The sequence below is a fragment of the Barbatula barbatula genome (assembly GCF_947034865.1).
Source record: "Barbatula barbatula genome assembly, chromosome: 15".
NCBI classification, from domain to species: domain Eukaryota; kingdom Metazoa; phylum Chordata; class Actinopteri; order Cypriniformes; family Nemacheilidae; genus Barbatula; species Barbatula barbatula.
The window spans coordinates 9,066,968-9,090,447 of record NC_136778.1 but is presented as its reverse complement, the minus strand read 5'-3'; the positions used below and the strand labels follow the sequence as shown (position 1 = coordinate 9,090,447).

Below are 23,480 nucleotides of genomic sequence, written 5' to 3'. Positions count from 1 at the left end.
CATTGTTTGCTTACGGATTATTGAACCATTCCAAAATCCATTCAAATGATTTGGTACAAAGAAATAAGAAGAAAGCACGAAACGAATGCGCATAAAATGTGAGACGACAAAATATGAAATGTGTATATAATTCAAATAAGTTTTTCATTAAACATTTAATATTTAATCATCGTATTGTAGTGCTTTCATTCTACTCCCTGGGCCATTGTGAAGAAGCGCTTTCATTCTTCCCCTGTAAGAAATACGAAGAGGCATTAAGGTAGAACCTTAGGTAAGCTATATGACCTACGCCGACCGTGCACGCTTTCAATGATGTAATATCATTACCAGCGCAATTGACTGGAACGGGAACAAACGAGATGCGATGGCCTATAGCCTACGTTGGATGAAGTTTTCTCCATTTTAGATATTGTACAATTGTAGAGCATGAAATCAACAGTAGGCTACTCGATCGAGCCTGCTTTAAATATGCCAACAGATGCCTGGCTGGTAAATAATCACCCGCGCTCAATTGGTCATCAACAGCGCAGTGGTGGGTATTAAATGTGGATATCATTGTTGTCGAGAGAGGGGGGCTGAGTATATAAAGTGGGCGGCGTTTAGTGATAGACAGTTTATATAATGAGCAGCGCGGACACAAAGCTAGTAGCCTATAAATACTGCGGGGCGCAAGAAACAAGTCTTCATTCAAGATTTACAAGAGAAGCGCAAGGATACCCAACAGCACGATGCTGACGCACAAAGTTTAGAACCAAAACAAGACATTACCACTGACACTAAACACATCGATGTGCACACTGTGGAATACTAAATATGCTCCGTGGATTTCTTGAGACGAACTGGATACTGATTTGTTCAGTTTAACCTTCACCTTTTGGATAACCTGGAAATTTGACGTGCTCCTGCACATTGAAGTGGCTTGCAGCTGGGACGCATAGCGGGATATACCTTTTTACTCTACGGCGTTTGTTTCATTGCAACCTTTTTAAATTGGAATAGGCTCTTTCGGGGAATATAATTGTGGGTGACGCGGCTGCCCAGGAGAATCGAAAAGCATGGCAGCTTGGCTCACCTTTCTCATCGCAATTTTCACGACCGTTTTGACGCAGGTAAACATTCATAGTCGGTCCGGTGGAAAGTCATCAGGAGCCGTTCTTAGCTGTTACTCGAGTAACATGCTCGTGTCAAGCGCACTTTTATAGGTAAGCCAGTGTTTGCGGTGCAATGTTGTAATGCATGTAATTTTTCCCTTCAGATATTGGGATCTGGTGTTTTCGAACTCGACCTTCACGAATTCAAAAATTTCAAAGGCTTGCTAGCGAATGAAAATTCGTGCAAGCCTGACTGTAGGACTTTCTTCCGAATTTGCCTAAAAAACTACCAGGTGGTCGTGTCTCCAGGTGAATGTATCTTTGGAAGTGCCATAACGCCAGTGCTGGGGACAAACTCATTTAGTATAATGGGAAGCGGCTCTTTCAACACACCGATTCGACTGCCGTTCAACTTTGGGTGGCCGGTAAGATCAAATAAAACTTTTGGCTGTTTGATGTAGAACAAAATGCATTACGCACTGTTGATGTCTTTTATCTATTGCATCACTGGGAGAGCAACAGTTTGTAATGCAGACCTTGTTTACATGTGTAAAGTAAGAGTATGAGCTTCACATTATTAAACAGTCGAGCACAACTATGCAGCGGTTTGTTCACTTTGATAACTGTTTGCCTATCACTTTATTTCTGATCCTTAAAATGCACAATTGTATCATGTAGTTGTTTGAATTAATACGCATAAGTTAATATTGGAAAAATGTGTTATCTTATACAGTGTCTATTAAAGATGTAAATCTAAATGTATTTTTCCCTTTAGGGATCATTTTCATTGATTATTGAGGCCTGGTACTCACCTTACACTGATCCATCTGTAGGTAAGCGTTTCAATTGTATCCGCTAGAGGGCGACAACACGATATTGAATATATGCAGAATTTCAAGGGTCAATTTATAGTAGAGCGTTTAATATACACATTTTCTTCATCTTTACGGCATTAAAAAAATAACACCACGCTACCAGCAACTCGTTCAATAACCTTTATCTAAAACGCAATGCACTATGAACTGTAATGCATTTTCCTATTGCTTTAAACACCTTTGCATTCTCATGCTCGAACACAATTGAACTTCCTTTGGTTTATTTTTGGCGTGGGAAAGCGCAGTATGCTTTGGTGAGAATACACAACGCTTGCCAAAACCATCCGACTGCATTTTCCTGTATTTTACACCTTTGTCTGTCCCGCCCTGTCGAATGGGATAATATCATGGGAATATTTTGCAAAACTTAAAGGAAGAGGACATTTCCTAATTTTACTCAAAATGTGTCAATTTGCCAGCAGTTGAAGATGAAAATTAAATAGTATGGATATTAGTTTGACTTCAACCTTCAACTTAAAATAATTTTTTTTTAAATGTTACCGGCCAACAATTCAGAATGTTTTTATTTGTTTACAGACACAAACAACCCCGACTTGCAGATAAGCTTTTTTGCCATCCAGAGAAAGTTGGAAGTAGGGGCTGAATGGTCTCACGATGTTCAAAGCGGGAAGCAGGCAGAGCTGCGGTATTCTTACCGGTTCATCTGCAATGAAAATTACTACGGTGACAGTTGTTCCATAAAGTGCACGCCCAGGGACGACCGTTTTGGCCACTACACCTGCAACCCAGACGGGCGGTTATCCTGTCTACCTGGCTGGAAGGGACAATACTGCGAAGAACGTAAGCAAAGATTCACTGTCTGGGCTCTACTTTTGAGGAGCGAACGTCTAGTTTACGTTTGTTCCACGTCGTTTTTATTACGTCATAAAATCTAACGAAACTGATTGGAGAATATCTGACGTGTTTATTAAGCCATGTAAACAGCAAATGTGATGCTTTGGGATTTTGACCGTATCCCTTAGTACAATTTGCCATGGTTTATTATTGGTGTATTTAAGTGTAGTAACCATTTTGCCAGTTTTGACTTCCATAGTTTTGCAGCAAATAACTGGCTAAACTACGCCGTTTTATAACCATGGGTAATTTTTCTAAGGGCTTGTAATACGAGCTATTTGCCCTTCAGAGAGCCTCTAACCTTTACCCGTAATAGGGAATAACGTTAGTGACCCAAAAAATGGCTCGGCGAGTTGTTCTGTGGGTTCGTGTGGGTTTAAAAATGCTTGTTGCCTGTGTGACTTTACGTTTTCATGTTGTTTGCGCTACTCGCGGTCGTCTCTTTCGCTTTAAATGTAGTAGATTTCGGAGAATTCACGCTGTTGATCGGGGCGCCGATACAGTTTGTGTATACTCTAAACGCGCGTGCTTGGTCATTTAATCCTGCTCGAGCGTCATGGCAAGCACGCGCCGGGTTAATCGCGCCATTATTATCCGCCACGCGCCACGAAATTGTAGTCCCCATTGTTGCGCTCCAGCGGAGCAACTGCAAATATGGTTCGCACAGCCTACAAACAACAATAGGGGCAGCTGTCCGTTATTGGGATAGAGCATCTGCTGCGGTCCAACCAGCAGTTCAGTGTTGCTTGTGTACAAGCTCAAAATCAACGTCAAGCAAATACAAGAGAAAACAGTAAATGAACGCAGTTTCCTGGTCGGACAGGTTATGCATAATTGCTTGCGGCGAAAGACCATTATTTGGACAAGGGCCGTGCTCTTTTGTTGAAAATGGACGTACAGTATTGTGCTCACGTTTATAGGACTAGCTGATAATAAATTAAAGTTGCAAAGCAAATCCTTTAATGGGTGCTTGTGTAGCAACGCTTGTAAAAGGAACTCAAATGTCTGAACTATAAACCCGTTTCTCTATTTTCAAGTCCCTTTTAGCTACAATAAAGCTTGAAAGTTTAAAGGCCACACTTTCGTTTTCCATCTGAAAACACTATTGAAACTTGAACCTCGGGACGAATTTAATAGACATTAAAATGCAAAACTAAATCCACTGACTTCTTTACTAATAAAGTTTTCTCTTTCTAATGCAGCAATCTGCCTGGAAGGGTGCAGTGAGGCAAATGGCAATTGCTCCAAGCCTGGAGACTGTGTGTAAGTACAAGGGATGGGAAAACAGAGTTCTCGTTTGCTGTAAATGTGCTCAGATCAGATGGATACACTTCCTAATTAGTCACTTTGCTTTCACGCATTCTTATAATGTATACCAATATACTTGCCTTGTTGTCATTTTTGAGTGGATAATCCTGAAATGCAACTGGATACAAGACAAATTGTTATGCAGTTTTTGTCATTGTGAGTGACATTGTGGAAACTGATGCGTTATGGGAAAAAAATGATAAAACAGTTACTCCATGTTTCACAGACAAGGCTTAAAACTAGTCCCAGACTTTAATGTATGTTTGACCTGTCTAAACATAAATAACTTGCCCTGAAATATCTTAAAACATGTCAGTGCCATTGTTTTGTCTCAAGATGCAAACCAGTAATATTTTTTCTAAGGCATTTTTTATCAAATTCCCTTAAATATCCTAATTTAACTAAGGTCTAGTCCTGTCTAAAGCTAAGCTTATCTATGAAACCGGGCCCTACAGTACTTTAGTTATCATTTCATCTGTCTTTTATATCAATTATATGTAAATGTGTCCAATATAGGAATGGCATGTTTGTCTTTTGCAGGTGCAGAGAAGGTTGGCAGGGTACATTTTGCACAGAGTGCAGAAAATACCCAGCCTGCAAACATGGCACGTGCCAGCAGCCATGGCAGTGCAACTGTAAAGAGGGCTGGGGTGGACTGTTCTGCGATCAAGGTAAGACCAAACTCTCACTGCAACAGTTAACTTTAAAACATTTTGTTAGTGTCATATTAAAAACATGACTTTTAATCCACACTGCTGGTATGTTTTCAACACCCAATGTTCTTTTAATATAATTTCTTTATGACAGATTTGAATTTTTGCACTCACCACAAGCCATGCGTCAACGGAGCCACGTGTATGAACACGGGTCAAGGCAGTTACACCTGTACCTGTCGGCCAGGGTACACAGGGGTCAACTGCGAGCTTGAGGTGCGAGAGTGTGACAGCAGTCCATGCAAGAACAGAGGTCTTTGCACAGTGAGTCGTGATTTTAATTTTACTTATATTAGTAGGTAAGTCTCTCTTATCAGTACAAGCAACATAATAAGATAAAGGTGCCTATAGAAACCTCAGGCATCTTTTGCTAAGCATCCCTAACAGCTAGCATCATTTTTAATAACAAATAACATTGAGCAATGCTAACAAAATAACTCACAACTTGTTTTCTTACACTGTAGGATCTTGATAAAGGTTACATCTGCACATGTCTTCCTGGTTTCGAGGGGACTTACTGTGAACACAGCCTACTCACCTGTAAAGACTCGCCCTGCTTTCACGAAGCCAGGTGCCACGAGAAGGACAATGGTCGCAGCTACGTGTGTGACTGCCCAAGAGGCTACACTGGTCTTAACTGCGAGAGAAGAGTTGACAAATGCACAACTCTGCCATGTGCCAATGGTATGTATGCATGCAATATGTTAATACCCTTAAAGGGATATTTGACTCTAAAATAAAAATTCTGTCATTATTTACTCACCCTTTTGTCATTTCAAACCTGTATTTTTCTACAGAACACAAAAGAAGATATTTTGAAGAATGTTGGTAACCGAACAATGGTAGTATCCATTGGTTTTGTGTCCGTACAATAGAAGTGAATGGGTACCACCGTTGTTCAGTTACCAACATTCTTTATAATAGTTGATTTTATGTTCTGCAGAAGAAAGAAAATAAAACAGGTTTGACATAAAAAGAGCGTAAGGAAATGACAGAATTTTCATTTTTGGGTGAACTGTCCCTTAAATGATCTAGATCATGCATCCCAATAGTGTAAATCTTATATAGTTTGCATGTTATGTTTGCGTGGGAATGTCGATTTTGGGCTTCAAATCCATATATGCATGCATTTGTATAATTGGTCACTGATGTGTGACCCATCTGCAGGTGGCTTGTGTGTGGTCAAGGGTGGCGTTCGCATGTGCAGCTGTCGAGCAGGATTTACCGGCCAGCGCTGCGAGATCAACATCAACGACTGCGCCGCCAACCCCTGCGGCAACGGCGGAACATGCTACGACCGTATCAACGACTACGTCTGCTCCTGTGCCCCAGGATACGAAGGCCGCAATTGCGACCGGCCCTCCAACGCCTGCTCGTCCAGGCCTTGCATCAACGGGGGTTCCTGCGTCGGCATCCCGGGAAATCCACCGGCCTGCTTCTGCGCCAGCGGCTTCACCGGACCCCACTGCGAATACTATGCAGTCACTGCTCCCGTAACGAAAGGAGAAGCGCAGGACCGCTTCCAGTGGTTCGCTGTTTCACTGGCCATAGGTTTGGTGGCTGTCGTGGTTCTCCTTTGCATGGTGGTCATTGCCCTGCGCCATATTCACAGGCAAGCGTCTGGAGAAAGGACTCGTGGCGAGGCAATGAACAACATGTCGGAGTCGCAAAGAGACAACTTGATCCCCACCTCCCAGCTGAAGAACACTAATAAACAGGTCAGCCTTGAGGTGGACTGTGCACCTGAGAAATCAAATTACATACACAAGAACTGCCACTTGGACTATAATTCGTCAAAGGAGTTCAAGGACATTGTGTCTCAACAGGACAAAAGTCATAAATACGAAAAGTGTTTAGAAGACAAAATACCGTTGAGTAGAATGTGCAGGTAAGAAGATTTCACTTATCCCGTCAGTGTGATTGATAGAGGTGTTTGGATAGATTGAATTTGTTTTATTATGCTGAGGTCATGTTCCATTAGCGTAGCTCCATTAGGGACCCAGTATTTTAACCTTTGCACTTAGCACTCACTTGATGGCCGTAATACGAATATCAATACTAGCTAAGAGAAATTACACCCAACTATCCGCAACCGCACACACTCAAACACTCGAAACAGAATTTTACGCCAGGGCCCAAAGGCATTGACAGCAAGAAGCCTTTTTACACTATTAAAAGATTTTTATTGATCTGGGCTGCACAACAAACCCCTTTTTTCCCAGAAAGGGATTTTCTTACATCAGCCTCTGTAAACATGGAAAACGCATGAAACGCTAAAAACGAATGAAAATGAGCCATTTCTTATTCTCTCTCTCTATAAACGCGTTCACCCCATCTCTGCACAATAAATAGCTGCCCCATGTGCTTTTACTTTGTGTTAACATGAAGCTTGATTTGTGTGTGCAGGGAAAAGCCAGAGTGTAGGATATCAACGATATGTTCCCCAAGGGACTCCATGTACCAGTCTGTGTTTGTAATAGCAGAGGAGAGGAGTGAATGTGTCATAGCAACTGAGGTAAGGAGGATCATTTAATTTCTTAATATGTCTGCATGTTTCAAGCGGGGATCTGCCTGTCATTGTTTATCATTCTGTCAATGTCTAGTAATGAAGCCTACTGAACAGAGGCCAGCTTAATGGGGGGAAAGTGATAAATGTGGCGCCTAAAACATATGGGCAATTGATAAACTAGTGCTTTCATGGCATTTTAAAGTGATTAATTAGCATTGTTATCTACCGTAGTTAGAGGAGAATTCTGTAGTTTTTGATTTTAGGTTTTTGTAATGTTGCAGTTGTCATAGAAGTAAGAAAGTAAATATGCAAGACATTCTCTAAATCCTCTGTTTTTGCTCTTTCTAAAGGTATAAATTACAGATGCATATCAGGAGAGGAGACAAAAACACAATCAAAGCAAAATCTTTTTCTGGATTGTTTACAAAGTTCTTTAGAAACTGGAGATGTATTTTGATGTCCACTGCTGCACTGAAAAACTTGAGAGACTGGAGAGAACAGAGCCCTGCTCACCAAATGCAATAGTTTAGTTTTTGTGTACAAACGTGTACAGTCCTGGATGATTTCTGAACTCTTCTGCTACGGTATGTTTTCCCCCGTGGGCTGAAAAGAAAAGGGACTTCTACATTGTAAGAGAAAGTATGACAAAAGATCACTATTTTGTGGTAATCATGAACACATTGTCCGCCAATGAATCAAGTGAAGGTGCCAGGGACTTCCAAACCTTCAACCAGCATCGCCAGCTATGCAAAAACGAGGAGGGCAGCACAAATCAGTAGTTACCCGTACAAATCACGCGAAGACACATTATGAATGTCTGAAATGTAAAAACTGCTGACATCAATCATCTGAAAAGGACTATCTCTGCAATAAGATTGTAAGCAGCTAAAAAATTCACGACAAAGCCTTAAAAGAATTAAGCAGAGTGCTATGTTTGTGCCCAGGGTCTTCTTGGATTGTTTGAGAGACAAAGGAAATAGAAAATTTAATCAACGTGGAAGCGAGAGGAAAAACAACCCAGAGAACTGTGCCAGCACCATCCTTGAGGAAGTTCAATCGACTTTTATGCAACGCAGCCCGTGAATGCAAGACGAGGACAAAAACGGACAAACAAAGCGACTGCTCACCACTGACTGCCTATAATTAGTTTTGAAAATACAGAACCAATAATGTAATTTTTTTAAAAAGTGATTATTTCCAGAGTTAATTTAATAATGACACACTGCTCTTTATATGTTTTATACTATTATTTTGTATATAATGCATATTTATAAGAAAGCAAACATCTGAAGAATAAAAAAAGTTAATTCCTTCAAGTTATTTTGTACACCCACATTTTATTTGTAACACAGTCTTGAGATGGAATGGAGACGTTTCATGATTATTTTTATTCCTGTTCCTGTTGTGGCGGGTTATGCGCAAAATGTGCATTTTCAACCTTTTCTCGATCCAGAAAGAAACCTCACTAGCCCCTCCTTTCCCTTCCCCAGTTGTAAATTGGCTTGAAATTTAAATCCGTTGCCTCGGATACAGCCCCCTTGAGCTGGAAATTCTGAAACAAAGACAGGCGAAGAGCGCAAACGACAGAGCTGCGGCCCCTCCTCAGAAAACCGAAACAAATGCCCCAGGGTGCAACCTTGCCCCGCCATAAAAACAGCGGCATATGCCGCCCCTCTCACCAGGCTCATCATGGCCCGGCTCAGCAGAGCACCCATAAAGAAAACACACACACTTACGTGCAAACGCAAACGGGTTTCAGTGCCAAGGGTCTCGGCCTCGCCTTCGGGGCTAAAGGAGACATCTCAGCCCAACAAAAGAATCGGACAGATTCTGTGCACGTGGCCTGCGTGCACACAGATGGGTTTCAGACCTCCAGCCCCCTGGTATTATACTCGGTAAATATGGAAAGAATAGAAAATAAAGCAAGGTTCTGAAGCAATAATACATTAATCAAATATCTTAAAAGGCTCCTCAATATCACCTAGGTTTTAATGGGGAAGGGGTGTAAAAAGCATAACCAGGATTTTTAAGATGTGACATTGAGCAACTTTTCAAAAATAAGCCCAAGAGTGTGGAGTTTGGATTTGCGTGTGAATGTTAAAATTTCACATAAACCAAATGACAAGACTTTTCCCATCACTTCTTCAAATAACTCACCATCCTCGCCAAAGACAACATAAAACGACCCCATGCAAAGCACCAGAGGGCCGTGCAAGAGATATGTTGAGAAACTGAAGCGAAAATGTTTTCACTTCAACAAGTAGCATGTGAGTATCTTTCTATTCATAAGTATTCATAGTAACCGTAATCAACAACAAATCTGTGCAACGCAAACCCTTCATTACACACTCATCCTGTCCTATAAGCATCCCTGGGTCAAAAGGATGCTTAGGAAGAAAAAACACATTTCGCAAGGTTATGAAAGAATTTCTGTCAGAGCCAGAGTGTTAAACACTTGTTATCACAGCAATTAGTCTTCGGCTAAACCTTCCGAGCTGCAACCTGTTACCCAAACCCCACCCGCCGCAACTGAGTCTTGTATATGTGTGTGCGCTTTGCTCCCTGGCCTCTGGGTCTAAATCGCATGGCCAGGCATTCTCATTGTGTTATAATCATTGCATCCTGTTTGTGACCCAGTGACATCATTTCCTGCTTCCTGTCTGATTAAAAAATGCAGAACATGCCGGCACTGGCCAAACGCTTTTCTCACGCATCTTGTTCTTTTCTGTACCCCGTATTTTTGCGCGGATCCTTAAATTGTCAGGAAACAAGCTCATAACAAACATAAGGGGAGGAGGATCAAATCACGACTGACTTAATTTCAAGTGTATTTTGAAATCTGTGCGGCGGAATGTGGAAAACATCCTTGATAGGAGGATGCTAAACATTCATTTGGTTTTGACACTGCAACAGAGATGAACTTTTTCTGAACTTGACATTGCACATTAGCATATTTTTAAAAGGGTGTTCGCATGCAATACTAAAATCTGCGAATTAAAAAACATGATAGCGCAAAAACAGCAGGCAGAGCCAGCACTGAACAAAATCCGAGGCCTCATCTGTATTTTACTCTGTCATTAACACTAGATGTCAGTAAACTGCTCGCAAGGTTTATCAGCAAGACATTTAGCAAAGTTTTCTTAATGGTTGTTTTTTATCGATTATCAAATTGTCTTTGTATTGTAATGGATGAATTTCATGAGCTGTCAAAATCTTTCTAAGCATAAAAGCCCCGGTCTCACCCCTGTTTTGTGTGAATTTATCATTCTCGATGTGTTGAAAACAAGGCTGGTGACAATGCAGCAGTTATATAAATAAATACACATACATGCTATCAGTAGGTGACACTGGAAAAACTCCATATACTTTAAGAAAAACATCTGATACATCAAAATGTCTAAAAGGTTCTCTGCATTTCATCATGTATGGCAGCAAAAAAATCTTTAAGTGGTCTAAATGGGGCATGAGAATGTGTTTTCTCTTAGTTATTCTGGGTGTATTTACTTTGGGGGTAGATCTATACTGATCCCGACAGCACTTGGCAGCCACATTCCCTATAGAACTGACATGTGTTTTTTACTTGACATTCTGACCAGATGAATTGAACTCTGATCTAAATGACGGACGAAAAGTTTCAATAAATTTAAAATGAATTCACTTTGCTGAAAACAATAAAAACATGTTAAGTCGTGCTGATATATGGTTTCATCAATCCAAATAATAGATTTAGAGAGTAGAAGCAGCCTAAGACAAATGAAAAGAAATTCACATGGCTGTTGATCCATTCTACCTTTATCGTTCATATAAGATCTTTGTGGGCCTAGCGTGTCTTTGGCTGATGTTACTGTGCTGGAGAAAGTAAACAGGCTGTACCATGAAAGGTCTGGTCACTGGAGCTCCCCCGTCTGCCTGAGCTATAGGCAGAGAAAGGCTTGTGCATCATGCAGACTTTTAAGGAGCTTACATGTGCTTGTATCTTATGATGCCAGCTAAAACCTCTATTTATAGATAATCCTGTTTTAACCAAAGAAGAGCCTTGGATATAATTGAAGGAAATGTTGGAGGATGGAAATAACTAGTGCTTGTTTTGTTTAAATGAGAACTAAATAACAAGACAAATGAAATACATGTTAACGGTATGACAAATACAGTCTTGTTTTCACATTCGGTAATATTATTAATTATTACACACAATTGCTTGTTTGACACAATGTTAAAGCAACTGGGAGTGTGCAAATTGCACTTTCCAAGTAGGGCTGACAAAGAAACTGATCAATTACAGAGTTGACCTGCCCTTTTTGCTCATTGTTTGTAATATTCTTATCCTCAGATTGAGAAAATATTAAAGAATGATTAAATGGCAAAAACATCATATGTAATCCGTTTGAATCATCCAGATAGAAAACAAGTTCATGCCTAAATAGCCTACGTTGAAGTGACGCAACTCCATGTTGCTATATCAAGATTAAATATAAAGTCCAGTGATGACCTTAACTTATCATAATATGTGAATAAAGTTAAACTAACTAGTATTTAATAGACATTGTTTTTCCATCACGTCTCTTTCCATCACGTCTCATCACGAATTAACAAAGACTGTAATTGGACTTCACAGATATTTTATCATTTTATCCGCTACCAAAAAACAACTCCTAAACGTTACAGAGATATTAAAAATACAAGCTGACACTAAAGTTTAAAAAGATCTAATCTCAGGAGTCATTACAGGATACAATTAAATGAAGTTTGATTGAGTTTTTTCAAGTTTCAAGAGACAAAAACACATGTGATGTTCGACAAAGGAACACAAGGACTGATAAAAATGTTTACTCCTAATTTGCTTGGGATAAAATGCATTTTCAGAAATCTTCATATCTCAGTCATCACTTTTGCCTCTCATAGTTATCATATTACAATATGTAATGTATTGTGTTTATTGCAAAATACCCAAGAATGTTTACTAAGTTAAATCTAGCCTGTCCTGGCTTTCAGTTGTTCTTTGGGATCATGTATCATTCTTACATGGCCTGATGCAATACTTTCAGTACGTACTGTGCTTGTACCGCTTGAAACGATTCTTACAAATTGCATCAGCCAACATTTTTAGCGACGTCACTGTTGACGAATGAGGATTGAGAGCATTTTGTGACTGACAGCTGATCCGCCTATAATATGAAACACGAGCGCACGTTTTTTCCTGATTTGTGAGCCAATCGGATAGTTCACCATTGTTCGATTGGATGAACGGTAAGACTTCCCGCCCAGCCTACACTGTAATTGGTCAGAATTGTGAGCAAGTCAGATACGCCTATTGATACCGTCGCTTATAGTCTGCCTCAAACCAGCCGTCACCTCATCATCCGCTGAAGAACAGTGCGAGATCTTAATCAGCTTGAAACCATCGTTTAATCTAAAAGGCATTTCCTTTGACTTTCAAAAGTGTCGTGAGGTTGGCTCGATACAGGTTTGTTTGTAAACAGGAGGCTAGCTGAGAGCTAGCAACCGCGTTCGTGATTTATTCCGACTGAAAGAGCCCACGAGGCCAAGATGGAGTTTTAAGGCAATAATGCGGTAACTGCACGGCATCGGCATGCATCAGGCAAAGAAAAGCGATTTGCGGGACTCTACCATCACAACTGCCAAGCAGTTGGGCTCTGATACCCTCCACGGTATAGCCTTGAGCCAACCAATACCTCTACTCCTTGACAGAAGGAAGCTAACGCTAGCGAGCTAGCCTGTAGGCCCATTCATTCTGCGCCAAGCAGCAGTAATATTAAAATCATCGCGTATTGTATTACCCTTCCTATCCTTATAACATCCCGTAAAGATGAAGCCTCAAGACATCGTTGCCGGAAAATCCAGCCTGTGGATCTTTGGGTACGGCTCGCTGGTTTGGAAGCCTGACTTCAAGTACAAGGGGAGCAGGGTCGGTTATATTAAGGGGTATAAGAGACGCTTCTGGCACGGGGATAATTTCCATCGAGGAGATTATGAAATGGTGAGTTTTAAAATGCAGCTATATTTTGTTGTTTTTAAATGCATTTCGTAGTTACACGATCAGTCTCTGCATCGCAACGCACTAACAAATCTGCATTTCCACGGCAGCCTGGAAGAGTGGTGACGCTCATCGAGGAGGATGACGTAAGTGTAACTTCTATTTTTATTTGCGTCATGATGCCTTATAGACTCTTTTTGTTAAGAGTAATCTAATATTTATAATTAAAGTCTTTAAACTTTATACATGTGACATACTTTGATTTTCTCATACAGGCGTGCACGTGGGGTGTTGCCTTTGAGGTGACTGGCTCTCAGGTCGAGGAGTCTCTCAAATACCTGAACGTGAGGGAGGCGGTGAGGGGTGGCTACCTCACCGAGGCTGTAGATTTCTTTCCAAGAGGCAAGAACCAGTCACCTGTCCAGGCTCTGGTTTACATCGCCACAGCTGACAACCCTATGTATATGGGGCCCGCCAGCACGGAGGAAATCGCAGCCCAGATCGCCGTGTGCAAGGGAAAGTCTGGCTTCAACATCGAGTACCTGCTTCGCCTGGCAGAGTTCATGAGAGCGAGCTGCCCAGAGGTGGAAGACCCTCATCTATTCTCCATCGAAGCAGCCGCTCTTGCCGTCATTCAACCCATATATTTTACAGCCCACTAACCTGTATTTTCTGTAAAGCTGTGTCACCGAGGCTATCAAATCCAGACACTATAAAGGCCCTAACAAAAGTTTAAGCTGTCCTAAATGTGTGATTTGTGATAAGGTAGCTGTAAACATGATATGCTCCAACTATATTAAGGGAATTTGGTGTTTTAAGGGGTATGTTTCTGTTATGTAGTGTGGTATTATACAAAATGTCCGGGTTTTCTTTTTGTCCGTTGGTGTTGACTTAAGTGTGTGATACTGTAATACAAATGCATGCCTTTGATGTACTGCCAAAGTTTGTCCAAAACGCATGCACTCGAACACTCTTCTAAGCCATTCAATTGGTTTTCTTTGCACATTAAAGTATCTTAAGAATCTGTATTCACGTTGTAAAGTGTCTTTGTCAGACTTTGTATTTGTTTTTTGTTTGGGAAGCAACAGGAAAACTAGCAACAAACAGCATTCACATAAGTTTATTTTTCTATAACGTTTTTTACCTAAAATGGAGCGCTACAGTGCCGTGTACATTTCGTGTAAAAACACGTACCAAATGTGAAATTGAATTTGTTTTTATTTCAATCTTTTTAGTAAAAGCATCATTTGGGTTTTGTCATCAACTATTTACATTGACCTATAAAAATAGACAAGCGGTTGGAAAAATGGAGAACTTTGAGAGGGAAGATACCTTTTTAAGTATTTACATATGACATTTAAAGAGAAATTAAGGTCAGACACGGCCTTTCTTAAATAACCAGCCTCATGTCACAAATGCAAAATAATTATCAACTGTTCATGTTATTTAAAAATAAAACAGTTTCAATACAATATTCACACAAATATAGCACAAATCATCATAAATTACAGAGTTTTAACTTAAGCTATGATACATTTCACATCCAATTTTTTTATGTCACGCCTGACTCATCTGTAGTGACATTTTTTGAGCAGCACTCACTACTTTAGGAAATCTTTCATTGTATTTACTGCAAAACATTGATTTATTTTACTCCTTCCACAAGAAAATATATTAGCATTTAAGCCAAAATCTTTGAATATGCAGCAAATGAACATAGAAAGACAAGGCTATTCGGTTTTCTGATAATAGAACACATGCCAACACGTCTGTTCTACAAAAATAAGAGCAGTCACATTTGTTCATATTTGTAAAGAATATGTTCAAAAGGATGCTTAATCAAACTCCTCAACACCACTTTCCTATTTATACGCTCTTTCTGCTCACAATGATGATGTACTTATAACAAATTCCAGAAATTATTTTTTTTCACAGATCTCTCCCTCAGCCCTGTCACACTTTGGTAACTTTGTCATTAGTGGTATAACACACTGTTCTATCACCTTTATAATGGCAGCATTCTCTTTTATATGCATAAAGGAACATATCATCTAAATTAAATTATCCAAATTCTTGTTTTGGATCCAAAAGGCAACAATTCCCAGTCTTTAGTTTTGGGAAAGCCAGTAACCTCTCATATAGCTTGCCGTCAGTGGAATGGATATGAATCAGGGATTGCTACGATATCGGGGTGGGTTTTATCAAGATGATTGGATTTGTGGTGCGACAGCGGATCAACATCATAAGCATGAAAAACTGCCACTTTGGGACTTAAAAATGTATTGGCCACGCTACAATCAAAAAGCAACTCTACGCAGGATGCTACCGGCCGCTGTGGTTGCTGGGTCCTTTAGCTTTCTTATTATGGCTTTGTGAACTGCCATGCGCTAACGTCTGTGAGCTGGTGGTCATAGCGCTTCCCTTAGCCTGGGGGGAAGAGGTGCCAGCCGAAACAAAGGCAGGTGTGGCTGAAGATCGAATGAGAGCGGGTTGCATGGAGCCACTCGCTGGAATACCTGGAAGAGGGTTGATTATACAATAAACAATGGTTGAATCGTTTCAAAGCCGTTTGGAATAAGAGAACAATTGCAGGCCTTGTAATCAAAGCTCATTGGTGTAGGACACAATCTGTTACCTTTAGAAACATTGTATCCATACGCTGCATATGCGGCTGCAGAGGCAGCGGCTGCTCCTGCCATTGCTCCTGCCATGGCTGCGGCGCTACACGCTGTCGACTTCCGTCCCCTGCCCTTCCTCACAGAAGATTTTCCGGCTCCTGCAGAGCCTTTGGGTCTTCCCCGACTCCGCCCAGACCTTCCCTTGCATGGACTCGACATATCTTGGGAGACACCTGAGAGAAAACATTTGGAAAATCTAATGATGAATGGTAAGTATAACTGACTCAAAAGTCAAACCCACAGATCCTCCAACAATTTAAAGGATTATGTGCCAGCCAAACAACATCGACACATTTCTGCTGACGGTAATAAACTGTCATCTTTCACTAATCTTGACTTTAGTGTGGGGTTGCATGCCAAGGGTGTCTCAACCACTATGGCTTAGACCGGCCAGACTCACACAGACCCTGTCTCCTTCACGGCCGCAGTTCTGCTTGCCTGTCATCATCAAGTAAAGATCCCACAGACCTCTGCCATCTCAGCATTATAACTTAAAGAGCAACACTGCTTATTAACATTGCTCATCCATCAGCAGACAGACAAGTCTGTTTTTAATGTGGCCAGGTTACCTTTAATATGCGGCTTTAACTGCAGTAAAGCAATACCCCGAAAATTGTATTTAGAAACAAAAAGTGTAATATGACAAGAAGAACAAGACAACAGCAACAAGAGCCCTACATTCAAATCAAGGGTACCCACCATTCATCGTGTCAGACACAGAACCGGTGATGGAAGCGGGGGAGTTTGTGGCACGGGACTGTGGAGCAGAAGACGTGGGCTCGTCCACGATCACAAGCATATCACTGCTGCTCTCGTCTGCAGGAATGGAGCTGGGCTGGAGCTCGCTGCTCAGAGAGATCTGCAGAGACACATAGTTCTGGGGGTCAGGGACAAAGGGACATAATCCCGGAGGAGGGACAGTAGGAGCAAAAGATGGACGAGGAGGAGGAAGAGGAACGTCAGATCAACGTTGCAGGTAAACGATAGTGTGTTACTGCTGAAGAGCTACTGGGAAATCTGTACCCGTGGGCCGTCATTCTGATTATTTAAAGTTTCCAGTCTGGAATTGTAATCTCATGAGCTGCGTCTCAGTTGATCTCACCTCACTGAAGGGGCTGGGCATGGCAGAGTCCATGTCAACGCTGATGAATGAGTCTTCTCCATCCGCTGACAGGTTAGAGTTGTCTGCAGATGGGACATAAGGAATGACCACATTCACACCCTCCTTCTTTCTCTTTGTGTCTGGATCATCATCCTTTCTTCTCTAAATAATGAGAGGGGAAGACAATGCCGAGAGAATGATTGAAATGAATTACTCGTAAACGACCTTTTACTAGTTATCAATAAATATGCTTTACTTTTGTGTTGGAATGTGGAGAGTTTCTCTGAATGCTGTTTATTTTTATGCATTTATAATATAAACTGGGAACTGATAAAATTAAGTGTTAAAACATATTAAATAAAATGTATACTTAGAAAGTAGATTTGTTATCACTTCCTCATGGCCATATATGGGCACTCACCCTTTCTGCATACTTCTCCCTTTTCCTCTTCCGTTCTTTCACCTTACTGCTCTCCTCCTGCTGCCGTTTCTCTTCTTGCCGTAATCGCACTTTCCACAAACACAACCAAACCGGCCAATCAGAGCAAAGCAAACCATGCCAACTAATTTTTTCATACCTAATTCATATATAAACTTGTGGTTTTTATTCAATTAGGGTTGCAAGCGGAGCGGAAACTCACATTTTTTCTCAAGCTCCTCATCATCCAGCAGCAGGCTGACAACCTCTTTGGGCTTCAGTGTATCGGGTTTAAAGTTTCCTCCTGATATCACCATCCTCTGAATCTACAGCACCCAGAGACATCAAGACAATGATGATTGAGACAGACAGAGAATAAATAAATGTAACCAGTAACACATAGAAAGAAGAGAAGACTCATACACTGAAGTAGACGTTCACAGAAATATACACTGACTATAATCATGTGCTGTTGATACAGGCATCCGAAACTACATGTAAGAGTTTAGAGAAGTGTGATTACTATGTTATAACAGTATAATTACATGTAACTGACAGTTATACCCCTAGACTAAATAATCACTTAACCTTAGATCTTGTTTTATGAAGTCTGACATCTTGATAAAGAATGTTGTTGTAAAATAAATCAACCCAAAAGTGGAGTCGATTAGAGAAAAGATACATTTCAATAATCATGGCCACACATCTAATTAACTTAAGTGCAATGAAAACTTACATTATATTATGTGTAAACTTCTGGCCTAAAAAAACACTACAAGCTGTTATTCTGACCAGTACTCACCTCACTCTTTTCTTTGGCCCTCTGTAGGATGCGTTCCTCAATAGTGCCCTTGCAGATGAGCCGATAAACGGTGACCTGCTTGGTTTGTCCTAGTCTGTGGGCTCGATCCATCGCCTGCTGGTCAACCGTAGGATTCCAGTCACTGTCGTAGAATATCACCTGAGCAGAGAGGTAGTGGCAACCTTAGTTACATGACATCATACACTCTTTCTTATTAAGTGATTAGTCTCAGCTTTAGGGGCACCTACAGACTATCCACAGATGTCCAAGACATGTTACATACTGTATTGGTCACAACACTGGTGAGCAAAAAACTGGTCTGGCAAATTCTAATCTGACTGGCTGACTTTACACAACTGCTTTTAAATCAGTCTGGAAATAATTACTGTATTATCGAGGTTTGAGTATTTAATCGCATCAGATCTTTAAAAGACATTCAGTGTTTTAGACCCGTAATATCAAGTTAACTAGATAACCAAAAGCACATTGGCTTTCTGAACACATATTACATGTGTAAAATAATCACTACTTATTGAAGTACAAATTCATTTGGGTTTGAAGAATTTTTTTTTCAGAATAAAACTGATACATTATTATTACTAAGACATTACTGTGGCATTATTTTTAAAGCTTATTATAGTGGCGTCAACGCCGCTAAGGTAAGAAATTTTTTAACACTTTTGGACAATTTCAGTGTTGATTGATGTGACATTTTCGGTCAAAACCTGAAATATCAATTCTTAGAGAATGTATTTATTACCAATATATTGAACCATCTGATTACAGTATATTTAACTAAAACCCTAATGATATAGTCCAGACATCAGAAAAAGGTTAATAATAATTATTAATAATAATAATAATAATAACAGGAATAACAGGTTTTCTTTTCTAAAAGAGGGAAAAATTTATGCATTATGCATGTGACAAAAATAGATACTTTGTAGGATTTCTGTAAATTAAAATGTACAAACCAGAAGCAATAATACCCAACAAATGGAGAAAATATGTTTTTTTTAATAGAACATAAAATAGTAATCTGCACGTTTATAAGAAATATGGATGTGAAAATTCATTACATTAACTTTTTAATATTAGCAAAAAGTAATATTTTTGTAATAATAAATATTTTTTGTTATAAGAAGCTGCAACATGAGATCCTTTGATGTTTAGTTAAAAGTTTGATTATGCAACAGTGTAAGTGTACAAAATAAGCGTTCTAAATAAATGTTTTTTCTTTTTTTCTTTGAAATGAAAGAGAAATAAAATAATAAAAGGAGTTAAGCTGCTATTATGACATCAGTGCTAAACATCTCAGACTTCATCAAATATATGAGTCTGTTCTCATGGCCTCTGTATGTGGGGGATGCTGATTTGTTAATCACAACGTGCTGATGGTCTCACCGTGTCTGCAGCTGTCAGGTTTATCCCCAGACCTCCGGCTCTGGTACTGAGAAGGAAGACAAAAATATCCGTCCTGCAGAAAGGGAGGGAGACCGGAATAGTCAGAGAAAGCAAATAAAGCAGAGGAAGATCACGCTCTATGACGGCCCTGCCCAACCACCCAGGATTTACACAGACAGACGTTTCAATACACAACACGCTTCTCTGCTAAATAAAAACCAGAACCCGCTGGATCCGCCGAGAGTTGTGCTAATGCAAACCAGAACCCTCGAGTGAGGGTGGAGAGAGAGAACACAGACACAGGGAGGCACATGAGAAAGCCTCCTCGCCTTACACCACCAGAGAGGAATTTACGGTCGGTGACATTTTGGGAAAACAGCTCCAATTAGGCTTAAAAACAGACTCCTTCTCAATCCTGATTGTCAGACGGCTGCCACCCACTCGGGTCTCGCTAGCCGAACACTCACCGGCTCTGGAAGTCGGCCACCATGTCCCGGCGTTCCGAAATCTTGGATGACCCATCCAGCCGCATGTAGGTATGCTTGCGGTACACCATGTACTCCTGCGTGACAGTAAAGAAACATTGACAATAAGAACAAGATGGAAAACCGCCAAACAGGTAAACAAAAGCATAATATGAATGAGGTCTGTGAGCCTCATCTCATTAATATCTCTCTTTATTCTTAATGGCATAGACTCTCATTAACCATCTTTTTCAAAACTCCTTTCATGTGACCTCTCGCTTTCTGACGCCACCTAGAATGAAGCCTCAACTCCATCACGCCTATAACTCTACTGGAACGCCTCCCAAAAGCACATCTGGACTGTATGAAATGAGCATTAGCACTCTCATTGACATTAAACTCCTTTGATTAGAACGGCGTTCCAGCCTAAAGTAACATTAGATCACAAATCCAAACCCTCTTTCCAGCTCTAAGTAACAAATGAGACCATCTTAAACTCTATTACACTTCTGAGAATTCGACTCATGGCCGACAGAGTGGTGTCAAGCGTAACATGATTTAGTTCTAGATTTCCATGAGACTTCGGAACTGTGCCCAGAGTACAATCAACCGAATATGTATTCCAGGACACATTTCAAGTGGGAGTTTGGCTTTTGGATGCACAATAAATAAATAAGTAAATATGACCAAAACACTCTGTTAGGAGTGAGACTATATAAAAGGAGACAGGTCTTGAGTGCTTTTCAGCATCTATGTCTATAAAGCTAGTATGACAAATAATGTTTGGCATTACACGAGAATGAGGATGACATCAATGCCCACTCCCAAAATGCATTGCTCTGATGACATGCCAGAATGAACAGCGTCAAACACAGAGATGATATAAAGAAACGACTATGACGTTAATGACTACATTAGATTACAATTGGAGTGTGATTTCTTCCCCACCAAAACTAACGAAATGATTTGAAATCAATTTCAGCTGGGTCTTTTAAAAGAGAAGCCAATCTGACTTGGGATTTAGTGACTTTATTGGGAAATCCCAAGGTATGATGATCAAACAGATAGGTAGACAAAATTTTTTGAATATAATAAAAGTAGAAAACTGCTCTTCTCCAAGTATGATTCAATTCTGAAACAAATAAAGTTTGGCTTTTATGGAGTTTATAAGGATTTGGTTCCTTTTTTAAAGGAGGAGGGTTGAACCTTAGTTACGTGAGCTGAAAAGGAAAAATGTAAACTATAGTATTTCTCTAAAAGATTACAAGGGTAATTATAAGGATTCAAAAAAAATTCTGTAAAATGGTGTGCACTGACAAACTGCTCACAATAAGATCAGGAATTGGTGTTAGAAAAGTAAATCAGTTAAATTTTGATTTCATGTTGACTTTAAAGATAAAATAACACTGAGATACATTTGTCCATGCCAAAACTACTGGCCATTCAAAGCCAAAAGGATGGCGCTATGTTTTTCCATGGTCAAACTTTTCCTACAGTCCAACTATTCCACAAATAAAGGATGTCAATTCGACATAATTTGTTGAATGGAGCCGCAAAACGTTTGGAGAGACTGCTAAAAGGTTTAGAGTTGGAATGAATTCCTGTTGACGATAAGGTGTTTCTAGACAACGTGTGGTGTACCGAGACAACATTTGTGTAGTGCTGCTTGTGTTGACAATGTTGTTTGAGGCTTCTAGATTTATTTCCATGTTTGGCTTGCTGCAAAACATGTGGCAAACAACTGTGAGCCTCTGGAAAAAGTGATTGTTTCGCCCAGTTATGTTCTCTCAGTATTTGTCCGGCTACAACAATATGAAGCTATTTACTGCCAAACATTCCACGTTCACAATGGTTGATCAGATTCCCCATCTCTCTTTTTGTGGGATTTAACAGTGAAATACAATGAAAATGTAAATAAAAACATGTACATCATGACCTCAGGTCACTGGTAGGGATCAGTTGAATGTTATGAATGGTATATCTGTGTCACGTTTGATGCGACAGAGCTGTCAGATACTGTCTTTGAGAAGATCCTTAAAGCGCTCACCTCTAAAAGGTCTATCATGCGGGTCATCTGAGAGTAGATGAGAACTCGATGGCCTTGAGACTTGAGTCGAGTCAGCAGCAGGTCTAGAGTATGAAGCTTCCCGCTGTCTGTGATTAGAGACTCTTTGTCTGGAGAACAAAGAGAAAAACATGATAAGAATTAAATCATAGAGAACCAAACGATCAAGCTGTATCTCCACAAAGAAAGAATAAAACCAAAACAAGAGAACTCCAGAATGAATTTCACTCCAAGTTCCCTAAGACAAAAATCACAAGGTATAATGATGTCATATACAGTCCATTGTCTGTGTGAATAAACAGCAACTTCCTTCAGATTCAGCGTTTACACATCATTAAATCAATCCACATCTTTAGCTACGCAAGATCTCACCATATTTGACTGACATGCACACACAAGAATCTAGAGGCAATGGGGTGTCAATGCTCAACCAAACAATGAGACAAAAAAGGGAAGCACGAGCTTACTGCTGTTGACTGGTGCGACCTCTGACCTCAATGTCAGCTCATGGGGGAGGTTAAATGACCCGGCCCTTCACGGGCACTCGGAAAGCGATTATACACACAAAGTGAGCAGGCTGCCAGAGCAATCTAGAGATCCCTAGAGAGAGTTTGAGGCCCGCTGGCCAACTCTTACACCATACAAAAAATGTGTCAAACCCATGGACAGCATGATTGTGTTGTTGTGATCACGTCACGTCAATGCTAATGTGAACCACAGCTGAACCCTGACTCAACACCCTATGGCCCTGAAAGGGTAAGCTTCTCAATGAGTTAAAGAGAATGGCTCGGATTCGACCGTACAGCCCACACTCACGGTGTCGAAGATTGACAAGATAATGACCACAGGGAGCTTTTTAACTTTGAGCTTAAGTTAGGTATAGCATCACATCTCATCACGGAAGTCATAAAATTATGGGGCGATTTCCCAGACGGGGATTATTTTAAAGTGATACTTCACCCAAAAATGAAAATTCTGTCATAATTTACTCACCGTCGATTTGTTCCAAATGTGTATACATTTCTTTGTTCTGATATAATTCTTCCTAGTATGAGAGTCAATGGGTGTTGAGATGTGTTTGGTTATAAGCATTATTCCAAATATCTTTCTCTGTGTTCATCGGAACAAAGACATTTAAACACATTTGGAACAATTCAACGGTGAGTAAATGACAGAATAAAATGTTTTGGGTGAAGTATCA

At 40.3% G+C, this 23,480-nt stretch overlaps 3 protein-coding genes across 5 annotated transcripts in view; 2 read left to right on the top strand and 1 right to left on the bottom strand.

The window, feature by feature from the left end:
• The first annotated feature begins 681 nt into the window (after positions 1-681).
• dll4 (delta-like 4) lies at positions 682-10,591 on the top strand. Its single transcript, XM_079474245.1, has 11 exons — positions 682-1,109; positions 1,256-1,516; positions 1,867-1,924; positions 2,504-2,767; positions 4,024-4,084; positions 4,670-4,800; positions 4,937-5,106; positions 5,307-5,526; positions 6,010-6,730; positions 7,249-7,357; positions 7,702-10,591. Exons 1-11 carry the CDS (start codon positions 1,056-1,058, stop codon positions 7,705-7,707), a joined length of 2,055 nt encoding a protein of 684 aa, XP_079330371.1. The 5' UTR covers positions 682-1,055; the 3' UTR covers positions 7,708-10,591.
• A 2,028-nt stretch (positions 10,592-12,619) lies between these two features.
• Positions 12,620-14,374, top strand: chac1 (ChaC, cation transport regulator homolog 1 (E. coli)). The gene is made up of 3 exons (XM_079475092.1): positions 12,620-13,349; positions 13,457-13,492; positions 13,622-14,374. Exons 1-3 carry the CDS (start codon positions 13,179-13,181, stop codon positions 14,006-14,008), a joined length of 594 nt encoding a protein of 197 aa, XP_079331218.1. The 5' UTR covers positions 12,620-13,178; the 3' UTR covers positions 14,009-14,374.
• A 74-nt stretch (positions 14,375-14,448) lies between these two features.
• The window catches only part of ino80 (INO80 complex ATPase subunit), a 30,257-nt gene continuing 21,225 nt past the window's right edge, over positions 14,449-23,480 (bottom strand). For all 3 annotated transcript variants that reach the window (XM_079475091.1, XM_079475089.1, XM_079475090.1), the window contains exons 27-36: positions 22,262-22,389; positions 20,218-20,312; positions 19,751-19,823; positions 18,347-18,505; positions 17,768-17,870; positions 17,548-17,636; positions 17,127-17,288; positions 16,724-16,883; positions 15,982-16,197; positions 14,449-15,862 (exon numbers count right to left, since the gene is read on the bottom strand). In XM_079475091.1, the coding sequence (XP_079331217.1) occupies positions 15,669-15,862; positions 15,982-16,197; positions 16,724-16,883; positions 17,127-17,288; positions 17,548-17,636; positions 17,768-17,870; positions 18,347-18,505; positions 19,751-19,823; positions 20,218-20,312; positions 22,262-22,389 (1,379 nt within the window). In that variant the 3' untranslated portion in view covers positions 14,449-15,668. The remainder of the gene's footprint in view (positions 15,863-15,981; positions 16,198-16,723; positions 16,884-17,126; positions 17,289-17,547; positions 17,637-17,767; positions 17,871-18,346; positions 18,506-19,750; positions 19,824-20,217; positions 20,313-22,261; positions 22,390-23,480) is intronic.

Excerpts from the sequence above, each read along its gene's own strand:
- dll4 (XM_079474245.1), top strand. The coding sequence starts at position 1,056 with ATGGCAGCTTGGCTCACCTTTCTCATCGCAATTTTCACGACCGTTTTG. Across the intron at positions 1,517-1,866 it reads CGTTCAACTTTGGGTGGCCG|GGATCATTTTCATTGATTAT; the intron begins GTAAGATCAAAT and ends TTTTCCCTTTAG. Across the intron at positions 4,085-4,669 it reads TCCAAGCCTGGAGACTGTGT|GTGCAGAGAAGGTTGGCAGG; the intron begins GTAAGTACAAGG and ends TGTCTTTTGCAG.
- chac1 (XM_079475092.1), top strand. The coding sequence starts at position 13,179 with ATGAAGCCTCAAGACATCGTTGCCGGAAAATCCAGCCTGTGGATCTTT. Across the intron at positions 13,350-13,456 it reads ATCGAGGAGATTATGAAATG|CCTGGAAGAGTGGTGACGCT; the intron begins GTGAGTTTTAAA and ends TTTCCACGGCAG. Across the intron at positions 13,493-13,621 it reads CGCTCATCGAGGAGGATGAC|GCGTGCACGTGGGGTGTTGC; the intron begins GTAAGTGTAACT and ends TTTCTCATACAG.